This window comes from Myotis nattereri (genome assembly GCF_964212035.1).
Source record: "Myotis nattereri genome assembly, chromosome: 8".
NCBI lineage: Eukaryota > Metazoa > Chordata > Mammalia > Chiroptera > Vespertilionidae > Myotis > Myotis nattereri.
This window is the reverse complement of record NC_138083.1, coordinates 31,488,733-31,512,058: the sequence shown is the minus strand read 5'-3', so window position 1 is coordinate 31,512,058 and position 23,326 is coordinate 31,488,733. Positions and strand designations below refer to the sequence as shown.

The 23,326-nt window shown below is 50.1% G+C and overlaps 1 protein-coding gene across 1 annotated transcript; it reads left to right on the top strand.

Annotated features, from left to right (window-relative positions):
- Window positions 1-2,226: 2,226 nt before the first annotated feature.
- Window positions 2,227-23,326, top strand: TGM6 (transglutaminase 6; the record flags this gene model as incomplete). The annotated part of the gene is made up of 13 exons (XM_081097706.1): window positions 2,227-2,284; window positions 4,660-4,833; window positions 5,623-5,865; window positions 6,595-6,713; window positions 8,680-8,808; window positions 10,191-10,368; window positions 10,967-11,105; window positions 14,120-14,223; window positions 14,299-14,541; window positions 15,676-16,017; window positions 22,416-22,570; window positions 22,856-22,989; window positions 23,173-23,326. 13 exons carry the CDS (start codon window positions 2,227-2,229, stop codon window positions 23,324-23,326), a joined length of 2,172 nt encoding a protein of 723 aa, XP_080953832.1.

Sequence of the window (23,326 nt, the reverse complement as noted above, 5' to 3'; positions counted from 1 at the left end):
GCCTTTTCCAAAAATCTCAGGCCTAGGTATTGAGACTAGCACCAGCCCATTCCTCACAAGTAGAGACCAGCTAGAAGGCTTTCACAGTCTAGACAAGAGACTCAATAGCTTGGCCTAAGGTAGCTGCAGACACAGAGCTGTGGGACGGATTCAGGGCAAGTTTTGGAGGCGGTGCCATGTCAACTTGACGATGTCTTGGATACGGGCTGTGAGAGCAAAAGGGAATCAAAAAAGAGTCTTTGGTTTGAGCCTGATCCTCAGAACAGATGGGATACCAGCCACCAAAATGGGGAGAGTGGGAGACTTGGGGGTGAGGCAGGGAGGAAATCAAGAGTTGGGCATGTTGGGTTGGATTTGTCCAGAAGATCAGCAAACAGAGATTTCAGGTAGATGGTTGACGATATTGTTTGGATTTCAAAGGAGAAGTCAGAGTGTAAACTTGGGTGGTAACAGCTGCAGACCTCCATCAAGACCACTTCATTTTATCAAAAAACTTCCAGTAACAGTGAACCTCAAAAGGCAAGAGTTCAGAGGCCCCATTGTTTTCCTCCTGAGATGCTCCTTAGATAAAGGGACCCACATCAGAGGATATTGTCAGACTCACAATAAGCATATATGTTAGCTATTCATCTTACTATTCTTATTATCATGGTTGAGGGCAGAGTGGCTTTCACATTACCTGGGACAGCCTTAGCCAGCCTCCACGTTTGAGTTTAAATGTTGGAAAGAAGAGGTGAATGTTATTATTGAAGAGGGGTCCTAAAGATTTATGCAGACACCAGAATTTCATGTTGCAAAGTTCAGCATGTATGAATCAACAACTTAAACTTGGATGTGAAAGATGTCACATTTACCACTTAAATTAAATTTACCTTTGAGTTCTGATTCCACTGGACTTGTCAGAAAATTCCATCCCAGTTATTATTAGGGCTCCCTCCATGTGTCAGTTGGTTACTGCTGTGTAACAAACCATCCCATAACTTACAGGCCTACAACAACAACAACCATTCTCTCTCTCATGAACCTGCCGTTTGGACAAAGCTCAGCAGGGACAGCTTGTGTCTGCTTCATTTGGTGTCAGGTGGGCAGTGTGACTGGGGGCTGGAGAATTTGCTTGCAAGATGGCTCACTTCTCTGACTGCCCAGTTGGTGCCAGCTGCTGCTGGGAGTTCAGTGGTCTGGGGGTTGGAGGTCTCAGTCCCTCTCCATGTGGGCTTCTCCGTGGGCCATTTGGCTTTTTCATGGCATGGCACTGGGTTCCAAGATCAAGCAACTCAAGGAACCAGACAGAAGCTATATCAACTTTTGTGACTTATCCTTGGAAGCCACAAAGTGCCATTCTGTTTTCGCCACAATTCCTCCCAGATTCAGCAGGAGGAGAAACAATGGGAGCAGAGATATCACTGCAACCACCTTTGGAAAAAACAATCTGCCACTCCCCTAACCGAAAAGTTATATGAAGGTTCGAGAGTCTTTAGAAAGCCAAACGTTTTGGCCAGCTCTCTCCAAACATTGGCCAGATAAGCCATTGCTCTGATGCGCATGGACCAAGCCCATGTTGTGTTTTTAGAGTCTGGGACTTCTGGGTTTTTAACTCTTGTGGGGGTCAAAAGACATGGCAACATAGCCTAGAGGTCCCAAACAAGCACAGACTCAGAAGCCAGATTCCCAGCTCCATCACATATAGGCTATGCGACTCAGTTTCCCCATCTGTGAAGTTGGAACAGGTTTATGAAGATTAAATGAGCTAATATTTATTAAATGTTTAGTTTTATAAGTGCCTGGTTCATAGGAAGCTTTATTAAATTATCCAGCCCAGAATTACTGAGCACTTACTGTATACTAGGTACCTAATAAAACAGAGCCAAGAGCCCCATGGCGGGTACCCCGGGGCAGGGAATACTTGATGACATTACTTCAGTGGTTCTCAAGTGTGGAAGATTGTATTTGACAGGATGGACATCTCAATACACTAGATCTCATCTCACATGTCCTTCTTACAATGTGGCATTGACCCATTTTCATAAGGGGTGGGGTGTGTTCCTTCCCCTTAAACCTGTGCAGACCTTTGTAGCGGCCCTGACCAATAGCCTATGGTAGACCGAGTGCAACTTCTAAGGTTTGGTCATAAAAGGCATTGCAGCTTCCACCTTGGTCTCTTGGATCACTTGGTCAGCAGAAACTAGGTGTCATGCCATGAGGATACTCCCCAAATCTTTCTCTTAGATGTTTGAGATAGACCTGCTCTTCTGCCGGACTGCAGCCTCCTGGCGGCAGGGCGAAGGTATCATTCATGGCCGTGGAGCCTGCAGCACCCAGCACAGCACCCAACACCTGAATGAATGAACACTGAAGTAGGCGGAAGTGGATGGAGGGAGAAGATGCTTGGGTTGAGGCTGGATATGCCACCCACCTTTCCACTGGAGACACCCCATCCAATTCAAGACAGTCTAAATGCCCCCTCCTCAAGCGAGCCTCGCTATCACCTGCAGACCAGGCTAGGCCCCTCTTTAATACTTCCTTTCAGCTCCACGTACTTTGCCTTAACAACCTATATCAGAATGATAGTTATTTGTGGACTCATCTATTTACATATCACCTTGCTCATCTGGAATATAAAGCTCTGGCCCTAGCCAGGTTGGCTCAGTGGATAGAACATCGGCCTGCAGACCAAAGGGTCCCAGGTTCGATTCCGGTCAAGGGCATGTACCTTGGTTGCAGGCTCCTCCCCAGCCCGGGCCATGGTCGGGGCACGTGCAGGTAGCAACCAATTGATGATTCTCTCATGTTGATGTTTCTCTCTGCCTTTCCCTCTCTCTTCCACTCTCCCTAAAAATCAATGGAAAAATATCCTCAGGTGAGGATTAACAACAGCAAATAAATAATTAAAGCTCTGTTCTTGGGGCTCCAAATGGCAGCCAGTTGTCCTCCACAAGGTATTGCTATTCCCACTCTACAGAAGAGTACCTTGGAGCACAGAGAAATCAAGCAGAAGGTAGTTTAGCCACTAGATGACCAAGTCAAGATATGAACCCTCATGAGCTGATCCCAAAGGCTGCGCTCACAATGACTGAGCCACAAAGCCTCACTGTGTATCTCTCGAGGGAAAGTCCAGATCTATCTCGCGGACCAATATATCCCAGTGCCAGCCTGGCACAGAAAATACACAGTCCATCCCCGTATTTGTGGATTCCGTGTTTGCAAATTGGCCTACTGCCTGCAATTTATTTTTAATTCCAAGTCAGTCCTCATGTGCAGACTGAGGAAAATCGGGTGGCCTAACATGGGTGCTCCCAGCTGTAGTGGGAAACGGTGATGCTCTGTCTTCTTATTTCCGCTCTTGTACTACAAACAAGTGTCCTTTTGCAGTCTATTTAATGCCATGTTTTCGCATTTTTGTCTTTTTTGTTGATAATTTTGAAGTTAAAAATGGCCCCAAGCTTAGTGCGGAAGCGCTGTCTAATGTTCCTAAGCACAGGAGGCTACGCCGTGCTTTACGGAGAAAACGCATGTTAGCTAAGCTTCATTCAGGCCTGAGGTACAGTGTTGTCCATGAGTGTAATGTTAATGAATCAACAATATATTAAACTAGGGGGCCAGTGCATGGATTGGTGCACCTTGAGAGGAACTGTGGGCTGTGAGGCATGCTGGTAGGTACAGGGGCAGGTCTTGGTCCATCCTCCATGCCCCTGCCCGGCCCCTCCCGCCACGGTCCCCCCACCCCATCCCTGTCCCCAGTCTGCCAGCAGCCCCGCTCACATGCTGAAGGCGCAGAGCTATTGGGGCCAGCGCCGTCAGTGGATGCGAATGGCTGCTGCCCCGATCGCCCCTCAGGAGTAGGGAGAGGTGGAGAAACCCTCAGGGGCAATCAGGGCTGGCAGCCACTGCTCCCACCCGCTGATGGTGCTGAGTGGTCAAGACTGGCACTGGGCACCAGCAGCAGGTGCAAGTGGCAGCTCTGGTGCTGGCAGTGGGTGTGAGCGGGGCCTGTGCCAAAAGCAGGTGCAAATGCCGAGCGGGACTGCAGCATGCGAGAACAAAGAATTTTCAGTAACCACCAGAGGCTCGCCCAGATGACAGCGACTGGCGCCCATCTTGGTCTGGTGCCCTCGCTCACCTGCTCCACCATCCCACCATGGCCAACGCCCACCATGTTCCACACACACCCCCTGGTTGTCAGAGCACATCATAGTGACCGGTTGTTCAGTTGTTCCGCTGTTCAGTCTATTTGCATATTAGCCTTTTATTAGATAGGATAAGGTGCCTTTAAACAGAAACACATCCTCCATGCCCCTGCCCCGCCCCTCCCGCCGTGGTCCCCCCCACCCCATCCCTGTCACCTGTCTGCCAGCAGCCCCGCTCACATGCTGCTCATCAATATATAAAAACAAGGTTATATATTGATCGACTGATGAAGCAAATTGTGACAAAGGCTCCCAGGAACCTAGCCCTGTACTTTCCCTAAGAGCTGTGGTTCAGTGCTCACTAATTCAGTGTTCAGGGAGACTTGCTAGAACGTAACTACCACAAATAACCAGGATCCACTGTGTGAGACAACTAGTGGCTGAATGAGCATGTGGCTGACAGGCTGAGGCAGATGGGGGCAGGGGTGAGAAACGTGCCACGGGCTTGGCCTCATCTCCCTGTCCTCTCCCTCAGGGATCAGAGTCACGGAGGTGGACTGGCAGTGGCCAAGGAATGGTGCTGCCCACCACACCCAGGAGTACCCCGGCCCCGAGCTGGTGGTTCGCAGGGGCCAGATGTTCACCTTCATGCTGGAGCTGAACTGTGCCCTGGACAGCAAGGACACCCTCATCTTCACGGTGGAGACAGGTAACTGGCTCACGGCAGCCCCCACTGGGCCACAGTCAGGAACACTTGTCTTGTGACCAGTGACCTGAGACCCTGTAGTCATCAGCGCAGACTTGGGGGCAAACAAATCCCTATAGGTGGGCTGAGCCCTGGATCCTGGACGGTTTTGACGACAGCTTTCTGGGGGTGGCTGGGAGGTGCTGCAGCAGGCAGAGGGTTAGACAAGATGATGACTCTGGAATCCTGAGGACACCAAGGATTCTGGAAGGTCAAGAAATCAGCAGGCAGCCGACACCGGTTTGGCTCAGTGGATAGAGCGTCGGCCTGCAAACTCAAGGGTCCCAGGTTCGATTCCGGTCAAGGGCATGTACCTGGGTTGCGGGCACATCCCCAGTAGGAGATGTGCAGGAGGCAGCTGATCGATGTTTCTCTCTCATCGATGTTTCTGACTCTATCTCTCTCCCTTCCTCTCTGTAAAAAATCAATAAAATATATTTTAAAAAAAAAAGAAAAAGAAATCAGCAGGCACCTGTCAGCCCACACCTTTCTCTCCTGGCCAGACAAAAGGCAGACTTTGGTCTCAAAGGGGCCTGTCACTTTCTCTCTGATCCAGGAGGCGGGTGGGAGTCGGGACAGCTGAGTACCCCATTCTGCCAAGGCCTAGTCTTGTCTTGGCCAGGCTCTTCCCCGCAGTGGTGTCCCAGCAGCTCGGGGAGGGAAGGCTGCACGTCCAGGCCGGCGGCTTTCTGCTTTTCCGGAGCTGGATTTCCTGAGGTGACTGGTCTCCTGAGTGCCTCTCCTCTCCTCCAGGGCCCCAGGCTTCTGAGGCTCTCGGCACCAAAGCCGTGTTCCCGACATCGGAGCTGGAGGTGGGAAATGCCTGGACGGCAGTGAGGGCGGCTCAGAAGGGGAAAACAGTGACCATCAAGGTCACCAGCCCTCCCGATGCCGTCATTGGCCGCTACCGGCTGAGCGCCAGGCTTTCCTCTCGCCGCAAACACAGTGACCGGAAGCTGGGCGAGTTTGTTCTCCTTTTCAACCCCTGGTGCCCAGGTAGGAGCTGCCAAGACCGAAGCAAAAGCTTTCCTGGAAGTTGTCCTAGAGGAGGGCTTACCCTTAGGAAGGGCCTGGGAGGCAGGTCAATGGCTAGGGAGGTCAATGCCAAGATCTTGGTGAGAGCCAGGCCTAGGTGGAGGTGGGCACTGGGCAGAGGAACCTGGTAGCAGGTGCTCCACAGGAGCCTGTGCCAGGGGGATGGGAATCGGTGGTTTCTGTGTGCAGAGGCCAGTGGGCAGCGATGGGGCCTGAGGCAGGAGGGACCCAGGAGTGGGTAAGAGCTGGGCTTTAGCCATCAGACAGCGTTGGTTCGGTCCCGGCTCTCCTGTTGCTTCTCTCTATGAGTCTCAGCTTTCTCATCTGTAATATGGGAATAACAGCCTACCTCTAAGGGTTATGGTGAGAATTCATAGCACTAATGCTTGCAATATAGTAAACACATTATAAGGGGTTCTGGGGTCAGTATTCTTATTAGTACTGAAGAAATTTGAGGCTGCTGTTGGTACCAGTAGGGTCAGCCAAAGACATCAGGACCCCTAAAATCCTTCAGTATTGGGCTGGGTTGGGGTTGGTCCCTGCCTGGGAGAGATCAGCCAGGTGGAATGGAGCTTGGCCTCATGACAGCCCGGGAGCCCAGCAAGCCCCTCTTGGCCTCTCCTGCCAGCCAGCCTCCCTGCACCTCCTGCAGCTGGTCCCTGCTGAGCCCCTTTGACCTGTGCCTTTCAGAGGATGATGTGTTTCTGGCCTCAGAGGAGGAGAGACAGGAGTACGTGCTCAATGACAGCGGGATCATCTTCCGAGGCGTGGAGAAGTGCATCCGAGCCCAAGGCTGGAACTTCGGGCAGGTCTCCAGGGGCACCGGCCACAAGGGGGACGTGGGCTAGGGCATGCGAAAACTCAACCCAGGAGCCCTTTCTCCCAGGAGGGAAAAGCTGTCTGGCTCCCAGAGCAAATACGTCCATTCATTCATTCATCTACTATTAGTTGTGTCATGGCCTGCGCTGCGTCCTTGGGAAGGCAAAGTGCTTTGGATGTGTTTGGAAACAGAATGGGTCAGTTCTGCTATCCTAATATATAAAAAGTCAGGGGCCGTCAGGACCAAAACAAACGACAGAACAGCAGGCTGCATGGGGCGACAAGGCTGGCAGGGGGGTTAGTGAGGGACGACCAAATGACTGAACAGCAGGCTGTGTGGAGTGACCAAGCCAGCAGGGGGGTTAGGGAAAGGTGACCAAATGACTGAACAGCAGGCTGAGTGGGGCAACCAGGCTGGCAAGGGGGGAAGTTGGGAGTGACCAGGCTGGCGGGGGGGAGCAGTTGGGGGTGACCAGGCCATGGGGGGGGGGGGCAATAAGGGGCAACCAGGCCAGCAGAAGGGGGCAGTTGGAGACAACTAGGCTGGCGGGGGGGGGGGGGGGGCAGTTGGGGCAACCAGGCCATGGGGGTGCAATTAGGGGTGACCAGGCCAGTGGGGGGGGGGGGCAGTTAGGGGCAATCAGGCCAGCAGGCAGAGGCAGTTTGAGGTGACCAGGCTGGCAGGGGGGGCAGTTAGGGCAATCAGGCAGGGAAGCAGGTGAGCAGTTAGGAGCCAGCGGTCCCGGATTGTGAGAGGGATATCCGACTGCCAGGGATTGGGCCTAAACCGGCAGTCGGACATCCCCTGAGGGGTCTCAGATTGGAGAGGGTGCAGGCCAGGCTGAGAGAACACCGCCCACCCCCCCACCCCACCCCCGTGGACGAATTTCGTGCACCTGGCCTCTAGTAGAAAGATAAATAGCGTAGATCAAGGGTTCTCAGTCTCAAGCTTGTACCAGCATCACGTGGAAGGCCCCTGAAAACACACAGATGGCTGGGCACCACCCCAGAGTGGCTGACTCATGAAGGGCTGGAGAGGGGATCATTTGCATTTCTAACAAGATCCCACGTGAAGTCATTGCTGCTGGTCTGGGGCCCCACCTGAGAGCCTCTGGCTTAGATAAATAGTTACAATACAGGCGAGATGGGCAGAGGGAAGTCAGGGTAGCAGAGGCGGGAGCAGAGGGTGTTCAGAAGATCATGAAAGGAAACGCCACGGTGGGGCTTGTGGGAGGCTTCTTGGTATTAACAGGGGCTGGTGTCCAAAGTTGGGCGGGACCTGGACGGGCAGAGGGAAGAGCAGACAGGGCAGCAGGAGGTGGGAAGTCGGAGGGTACCGAGGTTCTGCTGGAGGAGCTCCGTCTGCCCGGGCTCCAGGTGACCAGCCAGAAGAAGGGTGGCAGGCCAGGGAAGGACCTTGACTGTGGGCTGAGGAGTGGGTGTGGAAAGCATTTGGGGTCAGGGACTGGGGACAATACACTTCTCAGCATCCACTGCTTAGAGTCATGTGGGAAAGTGAGGGTTCCCAGACCCTCCAAATTTTCCAAGACTGGACATTTTAATTTGTATGTAAAAACTTCCCAGTGTTTAAATGAATTCGCCCAGTTTGCCAATTAATTTGAATGTAGTTGAAAAAAATCATAGAAACCATCCGAGTAAGCCGGTGGGGTTGACGTGACTCCAGAGCCACAAGTTCACACTATTGACTGCGGGCACTGGGGAGCCACGGGGGCTATTGAGCAGGAGAGGACGTGGTTAGGGTTGAGCTTCTGGTTCCCGGGTGACTTTTGAGGAAGGGTTTCTGAGTCTTGGGGATGCTCTGTGGGACCTCTAGGGGGTATGGGGAGGCAAACTCCCCTTCCCCTGCACAACACAAATGACTGACTGGGTGAGGTCGTGGGAGGGTCTGGAATATGGGTGAGGCTCTGGCTCTAAGCACAGCCTCTCTGGGGACAGTTTGAGGAGGACATCCTGAACATTTGCCTCTCCATCCTGGACCGGAGCCCCAGTCACCAAAACGACCCGGCCACCGATGTGTCCTGCCGCCACGACCCCGTCTACGTCACCAGGATCATCAGCGCGATGGTGAGGAGCCCCGCCATCCCCGCCAACCTCTTGTTTTAATTCTCTACAGCTGCCTAACAAACCACCCCAAAACTCAGGGCTCTAAAACAACCATTTATTATGCTTACAATTTTACGGATCAGGGACTTGGGCAGGGCACTGCGCGGATGGCTTGTCTCTGCTCCAAGATGCTTGGGCGGGGGGTGTCTGAGTGGCTGCAGATGTCTGGGGCCTTGGTTCTGGCGGCCAGTGTTCTCTGGCAGCCCTTGGTCTCTCCCGTGCTGCGCCTGCCGGAGCTGGACCGTGAAGATGGCTTCTGCACTCTCCTGGCTGGAGCTGGGATGGGGTAGTGGGAAGAGCTGGGACTGGCCAGTCATCACTGTCTCTCCATGCAGCCTTTCCACGTGGCTGGGCTGGGCTTCCTCGGAGCAGGGAAGTCTCAGGGTAATCAGGCACGGCACCCGGCTTCTCCCCACCTGGTTGTTCCAGAAAGAGGAAGCCGGAGCTGCCAGTGGCATGAGCGCCTGGGCCTGGACACTGGCACAGCGTCACTTCCACCATAGTCCTTGGCAAAGTAGCCACAGCAGCCAGATTCGGGGAGAGGGTGCTCAGACTCACCTCAGGGGGAGGGCTGCCATCTTTAACCCATTACACACCAGTCCTCCCTCCTCAGAAGAAGGCCTTGTAGCTCTCTCTAAGAAAGCAAGTGTTAGACAAAATGGACAAAGCTGCTTTTCTCATATTTGATACTCTCAGTTCCCCAAGACCTCAGAGAGCTGTTGGAGCACAGGGACTCCGAAGCAGTGGCCAGTGCTGACAGTAGACACTATGGCCCTGGGGCACAAGCCCTGAACTCCTTTCACTCACCTGCTGTGTGACCAGGGAAAGTCCCGTAACCTCTCTGAATCTCTCTCTCTTTTTCTTTCTTTTTTTTCTTTTTCATCTGAACACAAAAGTAAAATAATAGAACCTACTTTAAGCAGGTTAATATAGTGGGCCCAAAGCTTTAGAGGAGTGCCTGGCACCCGGGAAGCATTTATTGAATGTTAGCCATCTCCATAATTATTATTCAACCAACAGTTCCCCAAAACACACCATTTAAAACAGGAAATGCTCTAAGACTGTAGATGATTTTTAAGAATAGAGTAACCAAATGGGAGGTCACTACACGTAGTAAATGGTAGCGAAAAGTAGAAATTTTAAGACAGTAAAATTTTCAGACAATTTAAAAGCAAGGGGTGACCCCAAATGCCTGGGTGGTCCAAAGCTGGAGGTGATTGTTCAATGGTGAGGCTGCCGAAGGGGGGAGCCCCGTCCTAACCGGTTTGGCTCAGTGGATAGAGCGTCAGCCTGCCAACTGAAAGGGGGGAGCCTGCTGGTGGTGGACCCATCCGTCTGTGCAGGTGAACAGCAACAACGACCGGGGCGTGGTTCAAGGCCAGTGGCAGGGCAAGTACGGCGGCGGCACCAGCCCGCTGCACTGGCGCGGCAGCGTGGCCATCCTGCACAAGTGGTTCAAGGGCAGGTTCAAGCCAGTCAAATACGGCCAGTGTTGGGTCTTCGCTGGAGTCATGTGCACAGGTACTCCGAAATTAGGCCACTTCTCTCATTTACATTAATTTGCATAGATCTCTTCTCTTCTCCGCCCCCCCATGCACTCCCCCCCACCCCCCCACCCCCGCAAAAAAAAAAAAAAAAAAAAACCACACCCAGTCTTTCTTTACTGGTGAAGGGGAAATAGAAGTCTGGCTAATGAAGAGAGAAAGCGGATAGTTCATTTACGTGACTGTGGATCATTTATTTGGCCGAAGGAGTCCCCCCTCCCTCTGCCTGGAACTCACTGAGTGCCCTTGGGCAAACCCTGTGGCCCCACGGCCTCCGGTCCCCTCAGGATTCCAAGGCTGTTACATGGCTTCCAAGGTCCTGCCAGCCTTGGAGCCTGTCCATTCAAAAGTGGGGGAGGGGGCAGTAGTGTCCCCAGAAGTCCCCTGAAAGAGGGTAGAGGAGAGGGTGGTGTTTGTGAGAGTGGAGACAGGAGTCTCGGCCCTGACCAAGTAGACAAAGACAAGGAGGAGCCTGTGGCCAGAAATGAGGGGGGCAGCAAGCTGGGGGCGCCAGACCCCTCCCCAGTGCAGGGGCCTGGCTGCTCCTGGAGCCTCACCAGCCTCCTACTTTTCAGTCCTTAGGTGCTTAGGGATCGCGACACGGGTTGTGTCCAACTTTAACTCAGCCCATGACACAGACAGGAACCTGAGTGTGGACAAATACGTGGACTCCTTCGGGCGGACCCTGGAGGACCTGACGGAAGACAGCATGTGGTGGGTCCCGGGCCCGCTGGGTCCGAGGGGCTCCCTGAGGCGGTCCCCAACCTGGAGCCCAACTCTCCTGAGTTGAGCCAGTTCTGGGAGGAGTGAGAGGCACCGTGTGTGTGGTGGGGGGGTCCTAGGCAGAGGGACTCTGCTGAGATGCAGGAGTCTTTGGACACGTGACTCGGAGGTCATGAGGGGGCTCAGGGTCTGACCACCTCGAACCCCTGGTCCTCCCCTCTGTAGGACAAAGCCCTCCCCAGAGTCCTGTGACTATTACATTTTTTAAAATATATTTCTTTATTGATTTCAGAGAGGAAGGGAGAAGGAGAGAGAGATAGAAACATCAATGATGAGAGAGAATCATTGATCGGCTGCCTCCTGCACACCCCCTACTGGGGATCGAGCCTGCAACTCAGGCATGTGCCCTTGGCTGGAATCGAACCTGGGACCCATCGGTCCGCAGGCTGACGCTCTATCCACTGAGCCAAGCCGGCTAGGGCTACATTTTTGAAAATAGGAAATGCATTCATGTGCTTTGAAATTCCAAAGGTACAAAATGGGCCACAGTGGTAAGTCTCCCTCCGACCCGTCCCAGCCTCCCTGTCCTCCTCCCGGAGGCAGCACTGTGATCAGCTTCTCCCATCTCTTCCCAGAGTCCCTGCAGACACAAGAACAAGCACACAGTGAGTCCCTTACACACCTGCTTTTTAACATTGGCAGCGTTGTGTAACAAGGCAGACCTCGTCTTGTTGCACATTTTATTTATTGTGTTTCGCTTTTTTTTTTTTTAATATATTTTATTGATTTTTTACAGAGAGGAAGGGAGAGGGATAGAGAGTCAGAAACATCGATGAGAGAGAAACATTGATCAGCCGCCTCCTGCATACCCCCTAACTGGGGATGTGCCTGCAACCAAGGTACATGCCCTTGACCGGAATCGAACCTGGGACCCTTGAGTCTGCAGGCCAACGCTCTATCCACTGAGCCAAACCGGTTAGGGCTGTGTTTCGCTTTATTGAACTTCACAGATGTTGCATTTTTGACAAGACCCCCTCCCCCGTAAGCAAAAAAATCACAGCTCGTTTATTGTGATACCTCGCTTTATTGTGGTGGTCTGGAACCGAACCCAAAACATCTTCCAGATCTGCCTGTACTGTCATCTTGCTTTTGCATTTAACAACTTTATGTCAGTACATTCAAGGTTTTCTTCTTATTTGTAGTGTGTAAAATAATGTCGCACTAGTGTATGCGAGGCCCAGTCCTGCGTGCACATATATACTAACTCACGTTCCTCCAAAGAACCTTGTGAGCTAGGTGGTATTATTATCTCTATTTTGCAGATGAGGAACCTGAGCACAGAGAGGTTAGGTACCTTGTCTAAGGCCATACAGCTAGTGAGCGGACCAGCAGGGGTGTGCACCCGGTCTGCCTTCCAGTTTCATGGGAACAATCATTGTTTCTCTGACCATCTCACATGGATGGACCGAACGGCTGCCTTTTATAGACAAGGCTTCAGTGAATAACCTCGTCCGAATGTTCATACGTATATGAGTTGACACACAAGCCAACTTTCTAAAGAGCAGAGGAAACCAGGAAGAACATACAACACAGAGCACAGACAGCCTTGGCTAGCCTGGCCTTCGAATGTCCTCGCCCCGCCAGGGAGTGTGCCCAGGAGCCCTCCCGCCGCCCTTCTCCTGCCTCACATCACCTGCCTCTCTTCTCCCCTTTCCTTCTCTTTTTGCTTCTCTTCGCTCCCTGTCCCCACGGGAGCGCCACAAAAAGGAACAGGCCTTCTTTTGGATGCTGGGGCCTCTGTCACCATGCAGGCTGTCGCTGTCCTCCTTTTTGCCCCCAGATGCTTATCAAGATGTCTTCCCAAAGACCATTACCTACCAAACAAGGGTTCGGAGACCAGCTGTAAAGATGCCACGTTGAACCAACTAGGTTTCTCTCTGCTGCTTCCTTACTGTGTGACCCTGTGTCACCTTTCCTCGTCTCACAGTCTCATCTTTAACGTAGGAAACTTAAAATAGAACCTGAGCTCCTTACCAAAGCCTACAGAACTCTGCATAACCTGAACCCTACGTGCACCCCATGCTTGCTGTAGCCCAGAGATACTTACATACCTTCTGTTCCTTGAACACACTGAAGCTTTTTCTTGTCTCGGGAGCCTTCGCACATGCTAGTCCTCCTGCCCGGAACACTGTTCCCTTCACTCCTCCCGTGGCTACTTCTTTCTCCTTTAACTCGCATCTCAGATGTCATTTACCTACAGCAGGTCTCCAGCAGTGATGCTCTCTCAGGCCCCTCTTTCACAGCATTGTTATTTGCATTTGTTTTATTTATCTGCTTATTTAATTTTCCCTATCTCCCCATCTGTCTCCTTTGTTAGAATGTAAGCTGCATGAGAGCATGAGAGCAAGGATCTTCTGTCTTATTTTTGTTGTTGTTTTTTTTTGTTTGTTTTGTTTTTTTGTTTTTTTATATATATTTTTTATTGATTAAGATATTACATATGTGTCCTTGTCCCCACGTTACCCTCTACCGCCCCCCCCCCCCCGCTCATGCCCTCACCCCCCCATTGTTCGTGTCCATTGGTTAGGCCTATATGGTTGCATATAAGTCCTTTGGTTGATCCTTCCCCCTTGCCCCCACACTCCCCTACCTTCCCTCCAAGGCCCGACAGTCCAATCAATGCCTCTCCGTCTCTGGATCAGTCCTTGTTCATCAGTTTATGTTGTTCATTATATTCCACAAATGAGTGAGAAGGGATCTTCTGTCTTATTTGCAGTTGTATTTCTAGTACCTTAAACAACAGGTTATTGATACACACACACACACACACACACACACACACACGATACGTTCTCATCAGACCAGTTGAATGAATGGCTCACAAGATCCCGCCTCAGCACCCTTGCAGAGTACCGGCCCAGGGATGGCTCCCACCAGGAAGTTCCCCTAACATGGGGCTCTGTGCTCACTGTAGGCCACCCTGCCCCCTCCTCTCTCTGTGGCAGGAATTTCCACGTCTGGAATGAGAGCTGGTTTGCCCGGCAGGACCTGGGCCCCTCTTACAATGGCTGGCAGGTTCTGGATGCCACCCCCCAGGAGGAGAGCGAAGGTATGGGCTCAGCCGGGTGGGTCCCAGACACCTGCTTTCCCTCACCATGCTGCTCACCCCTACCCCTCCTGCCAGGCGTGTTCCGGTGCGGCCCGGCCTCAGTCACTGCCATCCGTGAGGGCGACGTGCACCTGGCCCACGATGGCCCCTTTGTGTTTGCGGAGGTCAATGCAGACTACATCACCTGGCTCTGGAACGAGGATGACAGCAGGGAACGTGTGTATTCAGACACGAAGAAGATTGGGAGGTGCATCAGCACCAAAGCTGTGGGCAGCAACTCCCGCGTAGACATCACGGGCCTCTACAAGTACCCAGAGGGTAAGGGCAGCACGGCGGCCTCCGTCAGCCTCCCCGATGACCCGACCGCGGCAGAGGGACAACCGCGGGTGGCGGGACCAGGCCCTTTCCCGGATGACTGGTGGTGGTAGCACCCTTCAACACTGTCTCTGTGCTTTGAGCCAAGTGCCTTTAGCTCAGTGGTTCTCAGCCTTCTGGCCCTTTAAATACAGGTCCTCGTGCTGTGACCCAACCATAAAATTATTTTCGTTGCTACTTCATAACTGTAATGTTGCTACTACTATGGATCATAATGTAAATATCTGATATGCAGGATGGTCTTAGGCGACCCCTGTGAAAGGGTTGTTCGACCGCCAAAGGGGTCGTGACCCACAGGTTGAGAACCGCTGCTTTAGCTTCTAGTAATAGCTCCCTCTGTTTTCTAAGATTTCCCACATCTAATGATAATAGCTGCATGTCCTTGAACACTTACCATGTGCCAAGCTCTGTATGAGCTATGTTCACATATAATAATAATTACTTTAAACATAGTGATGATAGTAGTAGAGTTTTTTAACTTGAACATCTAGGATACTTAGCACTAGGGCCCAGTTCAAAATTAATAATAATAATAACAACAATAACAGCAGTGCCTGTTTATCATCTGCCAAAGCCTATGCCATGGTCACTAATTTGTGCTCTCTCCCACCTTCTCTCTCTAAAAAAAAAAAAAAAAAAAAATAGCCCTAGCCGGTTGGGCTCAGTGGATAGAGCCTGCAGCCTGCAGGGTCCCAGGTTCAATTCTGGTCAGGGGCACATGCCTGGGTTGCCGGCTCCATCTCCCCACTGGGGGCATGCAGGAGGCAGCCAATCTGGTGATTCTCTCTCGTCATTGATGTTTCTATCTCTCTCTCCCTTTCCCTTCCTCTCTGAAATCAATAAAAATATATTAAAAAAAAAAAAAACCAATAAATAAATAAAAACTTTTACGTTATTGAAATAGTCCAGAACCAAACAGAATGCATACGGCTGAGGTCTTCATATGGCTCCTGGGCTGCCAATGGGAGACCTCCGGCAGCGTGGGAAATTAAAGTGAAGAGAGGGCGGTGGTTTTGCCCAGAGAAGAGGGGAAATGGGAACCGGTGGCCTGGCTCTGAGATGTGCGGTGCCCTGCAGGGTCCCGGAAGGAGAGGCAGGTGTACTGCAAGGCCGTGAGGAAGCTGTTCGGAGTGGAAGCCTCTGGGAGGAGGGCCCGGGTCCGCAGGGGCGGCGGCCGCGGCCTCTGGCGCGATGACCTGCTGGAGCCCGCCACCAAGCCCAGCATTGCGGGCAAGTTCAAGGTGCTGGAGCCGCCCATGCTGGGCCACGACCTCAAGCTGGCCCTGAGCCTGACCAACCTCACCTCGCGGGCCCAGCGGGTCCGAGTCAACGTGAGCTGTGCCACCATCCTCTACACCCGCAGGCCGGTGGCCGAGATCCTGCGGGACTCCCAGGCGGTGCGGCTGGGGCCCGAAGAAGGTAAGACCGCCCGCCCTGCCGGGTGGGACCCCGCCAGCCCAACGCCTTTCCAGGAGGGTGGGGGCGAGGCTTGACTTCCCATAATCCTACGTTCATTCCCAGGAAAGGAGAGGGTATTCTGAGCATTTGCCCGGGGCCTCGCCTCTAGTCTGCACTTTCCAGATGGGAAAGCTGGGGCTCAGAGGGGCTCACCAATGAGAAGAGTCCTAAAAGTCACAATCACCTGCTGGCAAACTGACCGAATAGTGAGAGGATCTATAGTCTCTATTTATAAATTAGTATGAACTCTTACATGCTGGGAGCATGTCACACCCTGTGGAATACGCTTGTGTCGCCTTCTCCAGGTGTCCTGCGTGAGAGGGGTAGGTGAATAAGAGACGTTTATTAAGTGCTTGCACATGTCAGGCCCTGTCCTGGGAATTCAACTCACACCCAGAAAGGTGAGCTCGCCAGTCCACGGCCACACATCAGTCTGTGCAGAGGCAGGACTCACACCAGTCTCAGAGCCCAGGCAAAAGCCAGGCACATGGCGCCGCTGGCCCTGCGGCCTGACCGCGGGCCCTGGAGTGGTGGGTGCGGTCAGCCCACACGGACTGTGCTTAACGTGCCTAACGGTGCATTTGCCTGAAAAACACTCTTGATATTTTGAACCAAAACATCATCCTTTTGAAATTTTTTGCACAATTTTAAGGTACTTTATTCTAACTGTTTTTAAATATATGTATTTCAAGGATTTTTTACACCTGGCACTTCATCTATGATTTACTAAATGTATCCCATTTGATTATTCTTTTTCCTACTCTCTCTCCCTCCCTACCTCTCTGTCTTTCTCTCCCTCTTTCTGTCTTTGTCTATCTGTCTCTTCACATACCTTCTGAACTCTAAGGATTCAATTAAACAAAGAAACTGTTGCTCTGGGCCAGTTTCTGGTGAGGGAAACTTGTGTATCTTGACAAGGCGTGAAAACATATGAAGGAGGTGCCATTTAATTTTCACAAAATCTAAATCACACTTTATAATGAAATATTAATTAACATATACTTTCTCTTTGGTTGCAAGGACCAAAATTTTAGCAATTTTTTTCATATTGAAAGTAATACACAGTCATTAATGACTGAGAGCACGCAAGAGAAAGATCACCCACGATCCTGCCACCCACCTACCGATGAACATATTTTCCTTGCAAATTTTTAATGCTTGTTTGCTTTTTGAAAAACATCGTTTTAATTATATTGCAAATACTCATTGATGCTCTGCTCTTTACACTTTACATTGTAATTTAAATTTTTATAAGCCTTTCATTAACATCATTTTAGTAGATGTGTAATCTGCAAAATATATGGTGATGTATTTTATCTTTTCCCCTCTTTTGGGTAGTTATCAGCTTATTGCTATTTAAAAATACAAACACTACCCTGGCCGGTTTGGCTAAGTGGATAGAGCATCTACCTGCGGACTGAAGGGTCCTGGGTTCGATTATGATCAAGGACACATGCCCAGAGTTGCAGGCTCAGTCCCCAGTAGGGGGCGTGCAGGAGGCAGCTAATCCATGGTTCTCATCATTGATGTTTCTCTCTCCCTCTCCCTTCTTCTCTGAAATCAATATATATATATATGTATATGTATATGTGTATATATATATATTAATATATATACATATATACACTAATATATATATACTAGGGGCCCGGTGCACAAAATTCGTGCACTGGGTGTGGGGGGGGAGGGGGAGTGTCCCTCAGCCCAGCCTGCCCCCTCTCACATACTGGGAGCCCTCAGGCGTTGACCCCCATCACCCTCCAATCGCAGGATCGGCCCCTTGCCCAGGCCTGACACCTCTGACAGTGGTGTCAGGCCTGGGCAAGGGACCCTCATTTCCCCCCATCACTGGTTCTGCCCCCAGCCCAGGCCTGATGCCTCTGGCCCAGGCATCAGGCCTGGGCAGGGGACCCCAGACCCCTCCGATTGCTGGCTCTGCCCCTTGCCCAGGCCTGATGCCTCAGCCAGAGGCGTAGACCCCCATCACCCTCTGATCACCTGATCGGCCCCTGGCCCAGGCCTGACGCCTCCGCCAGAGGTGTCAGGCTTGGACAGGGGACCCCCATCTTCCCCCGATCACTGGCTCTGGCCCCCGCCCAGGCCTGAGGCCTCTGGCCCAGGAATCATGCCTGGGCAGGGGACCCCCATCTCCCTCTGATTGCTTGCTCCACCCCCCGCCCAAGCCTGACGCCTCTGACCCAGGCTTCAGGCCTGGGCAAGGGGACCATCATATCCCCCCAATCCCCGGCTCCGCCCCCCACCCAGGCCTGATGCCTCGGCCAGAGGAGTTGACCCTCATCACCCTCCGATCACCAGTCTCCGGATCGGCCCCTTGACCAGGCCTGAGGCCTCCGGCAGAGGTGTCAGGCCTGGGCAGGGGACCCCCAGCTCCCCGCGGTTGCAGGCTCCACCCCTGCCCAGGCCTAACGCCTCTGGCCTAGGCGTCTGGCCCGGGCAGCGGGGACCTGCAGTGGCAGCGGGGGGCGCCGCGATCGTGGGCTTTGCTTTAGGCCCAGGCAAGGGACCCCTAGCTCCTGGGACTGCCAGCTTCGACCATGCCCAGCTCCCATCGCTGGCTCACCCCTACTTCCTGCTATCACTGGCCAGGGCGGCAAAGGCGCCTGATTCTCCGATCATGGCTGGGGGCAGGGCAAAGGCGGCCTTTGCCCTGCCCCCCAGCTCTTAGCTCCCCCCTGGGTTTCCGATCACTGTCAGTGGCAGGGGGCTTCTTCCTGCTTTCCCTTTCGCCTCCCTGCATTGTGCCTACATATGCAAATTAGCCGCCATCTTGTTGGCAGTTAACTGCCAATCTTAGTTGGCAGTTAACTGCCAATCTTAGTTGGCAGTTAACTGCCAATCATAGTTGGCAGTTAATTTGCATATAGCCCTGATTAGCCAATGAAAAGGGTATCGTCGTACGCCAATTACCATTTTTCTCTTTTATTAGTGTAGATATATATATATATACACACACAAATTCATATCCAAACCCATCAGAATGAAACTGCAGGAAATTAAATAAAAAATAAAATCTTTAAAAATACAGTAACGTAAACATCTTGGTTCAAATATATATATCCTTTTTCTCACCTGAATTTTTTATTGTTTTGTTAGAATACATTCACAAACATGGAATTACTGAGCCAAATGGTATGTCTATTAAAGTATAAAATTTATTAATATTTATCATTTTTTAATTAATGGACATTTTTAGCAGTTTTAGATTTACAGAAAATTTGAGTAGAAAGTACAGATAGATCACATATAGCCCCTCACCACCTCCCATCTTTCCCTATTATTAACATCTTGCATTAGTGTGGAACATTTGTTATAATTGATGAGCTAGTATTGATACATTATTTATAAAGTCCATAGTTTACATTAGGGTCCACTGTATTGTACATTCTATGGGTTTTGACAAATGTATAATGACATGTATTCACCACTGGAATATCACGCAGAATAGTTTCACTGCCCTAAAATTGCGAAGAGTTTTTTTTTTTACCAACTCATTCTTCCCTCCCTCTCCTTGAACCCCTGGCAACCACTGATCTGTTTACTGTCTCCATAGTTTTGCCTCTTTGAGAACGTCCTATAGTGGGAATCATAGAGCCTTTTCAAGTTGGCTTTTCACTTAGAAACATATACTTAAGATTCCTCCACGTTTTTTTGTGGCTTGGTAGCTCATTTCTTTTTAGTGCTGAATAATAATCCATTATATGGATATAACAGTTTATTTATCCATTCACCCACTGAAGGACAGACTTCTTGGTTGCTTCCAAGTTTTAGCAACGATGAAGAAAGCTGCTATAAACATCTGTGTGCAGGTTTTTGTGTGGACAGTTTTCAACTCTTTTGGGTAAAGACCAAGGAGTGTGATTGCTGGATGGTAAAAGAGTATGTGTAGTTTTCTAAGAAACTGCCAAACTGTCTTTCAGAATGGCTGTACCATTTTGCATTTCCACTAGCAATGAGCAGGAGTTACTGTTGCTCTACATTCTCTCCAACACTTGGAGTTGTCACTGCTTTAGAGTTTTGCCGTTCTAATAGGTGTGTGGTAGTATCTCATTGTTGTTTTCGTTTGCAGTTCCTTAATGATTTAGGATGTTGAGCATCTTTTCCTATGCATCTGTATAGCTTCTTTGGTGAGGTGTCTGTTCAGATCTTTTGCCCATTTTTTAATTGTGTTGTTCATTTTCTTATAGTTGACTTTAAGGGTACCTTGTATATTTTGGACAGCAGTCCTTTATCAGATACATCTTTTGCAAATACTTTCTCCCAGTCTGTGGCTTGTCTTCTCATTCTCTCTACAATGTCTTTCACAGAGCAGAATTTTATAATTTTAATGAAGTCCAACTTGTCAATTTTTTTCTTTCATGGATTGTGCCTTTGGTGTTGTATCTAAAAAGTCACCATTATACCCAAGATCTCTAGATTTTCTCCTAGGAATTTTATAGTTTTGTTTTTTACACTTAAGCTTATGATTTATTTTGAGCTCATTTTTGTAAAGGCTATAAATCTGTGCCTACATTTATTTATGTTTGTTTGTTTATTTGTATTTGAATGTCCAGTTATTTCAGCATTATGTTTTTTAAAAACTATAATTTCTTCATTTATTTCCTTTGTGACTATATTTATGTGGCTCTATTTCTGGACTATTCTGTTCCATTGATGTATTTGTCTGCTCTTTGCCAATACCATATTGTTTTGATTACTGTAGTTTTTAGTGAATCTTGAAATCAGGTAGTGCTGCTCCTTTGATCTTATTTTCCTTCAATATTACGCTGACTGTTCTGGATCTTTTGCCTCTCCACATAAACTTTAGAATCAGTTTTTCAATGTCCAGGAAGTAACTTACTGGGATTTTGATAGGATTGCCTTAAATATAAATCAAGTTGGGAAGAACTGGCATCTTGATAATATTGGGTCTTCCTATCCATGAACATAGAATATCTCTCCATTTGTTTATTTGTTTGGCTTGTTTCATCAGAGTTTTGTTCTTTCCTTATATAGATCTTGTACATATTTTGTCAGATTAATGCCCAAGTATTTCATTTTGGGGATGCTAGTGTAAATGGTACTGTGTTTTTAATTTCAAATCTCACTTCATTGCCAGTTTATAGGAAAGTGATTGTATATTGATCATATATCCTGTAACCTTGCTGTAATCACTTACTAGTTCCAGGACTTTGTTGTTGTTGTTGTTCTTTCAAATCTTGTACCTAGATGATCATGTCATCTGTGAACAATGAGTTTTCTTTCTTCCTTCCTAATCTGTATGCTTTTTATTTCCTTTTCTTGTCTTATTGCCTTAGCGGGGACATTCAGTACAATGTTAAAAAGGAGTGATGAGAGGGGACATCCTTGCCTTGCTCCTGATCTGAGTGGGAAAGCTTTGAGTTTCTCACCGTAAAGTATGTTGTCAGCTGTAGGTATTTTGTAAATGCTCCTTATCGAAGTTCTCGGGGAACAGACAGTGTGAGCCAAGTTCAAGCCTTTATGAACCTTTTCCACAGGTTTAAAACTCAGGGGCAGGAAGGAAACAGGAATAAGGAAAGCAGTGGCAATAGAGCAGTAGAGGATGGTAGGGTCTGGAACAAACTGGGAAGGACATGGTGCACCTAAATAATAATTATATATGTGTGTCAAAAAATAGCCCAAATATGACTGGCAGTCAGATATGGCCTGTGGTAACCTATACTCACAAGAAAAGAATAGATAGTGTGTTTGTGGCTGGTGAGAGACAGAGATAGCCTGGACCAGAGGAGCTTAGAAAGCAGAGGGCACAAGCTCACTGCGTGGGGTTATCAGTGAAGGTTTTTCATTATTGGTGGGGCTGGTTAGGACTGGGCCTTAGTGGGGAGGAACAAGAGAGAACTGTGAGGACATTGGCCTCCTCCCTCGAATGGAAGCATGAGACAGGTCTTTGGTCTCCCTCTTCTCTGCACTAGCACATAACAAGTGCTCAATAGACAGTGAGTGAACTCCTGATGGGATAAATGGTTAATGAACTGAGAGATTTCCATCTGGAATGACTAGGGAAAGTTTAAAGACATTTCCAGGAACTCTTAGAGAGACAATCTGATGTCATGGTAGCTGACTGGCCTGAATTTGAATTCCACCTCATCTTAGCTCTTTGATTCACTTGCCAAGTGGCATTGGACAAGAAATTACCCTCTCTGAGCCTTAGGTTTCTTCATCTGCGAACTGGTAATGATAATGCCTGATAATGCCTTCCTCCGGTTGGTTGCAAGGACCAGAAAGAGTGTAGCTGTGAATTGAACATCCCCTTCCTCTTTCTGGGTCCCGTTGAAAAAGAACATTGGATTCCCAACTCCCACCTCTTCTTTCCCTTCCAGAGAGAAAGATCCCGATCACAATCTCTTACTCTCAATATAAGCAAGACCTGACAGAGGACAAGAAGATCCTGTTGGCTGCCATGTGCCTTGTCACCAAAGGAGAGAAGCTCCTGGTAGAAAAGGACATTACTCTGGAGGACTTCATCACCATCAAGGTGACCCCTGTCCGCATCCACCACCTTGTTCCTGGCCGAACTGAGGGAGGAAATCAGAGGCTGGGGGGGGGGGGGGAGTTGCTTCTGGCTCTGGCATAAACTCTCACGGGTAGGAGAAATGGCATGGATGCAGGGGGATGGATAGAATGATGGAGCTAGGTAACTGGGTGTGTGAAAGCAAGGGGTAGAGATGATTTTGCCCCATCATCTGACCCACCAGGACCATGGGTTTTCCTGGGGAAATGAGGATGAGAAGGGATGATTTTATGGGTATTGCCCCTCCAGGTGCTGGGCCCGGCCATGGTGGGGGTAGCAGTTGTAGTGGAAGTGATGGTGGTCAACCCCCTCTTGGAGAAAGTAAAAGGCGGTATGCTGATGGTGGAGGGCAGTGGCCTTCTCCAGGGACAGCTCAGCATTGAGTAAGTGCCACTCTGGGGAGGGTGGAAGTGTGGGGGGAGGGCTGCCTTTCTTCTAAGATGGGCTGTAGAGAAGCTGCTAGTGTGACCTTGATCTTGAGGTTTCTGGAGAGCCACGGACTGGCAGGCCAGCTCAGGAATGGGAGAGGGCTGATGGTCTGCTTTTCTCCTTTTCCCTTCCCCCAGTGTACCCAGCCTGGAGCCCCAAGAGAGGGCCTTGGTCCAGTTCAACATCACCCCCTCCAAGAGTGGCCTAAGGCAGCTGCAGGTGGACTTTGTCAGCCCCCAATTCTCAGACATCAAGGGCTTTGTGATCATCCACGTGGCCACAGCCAAGTGA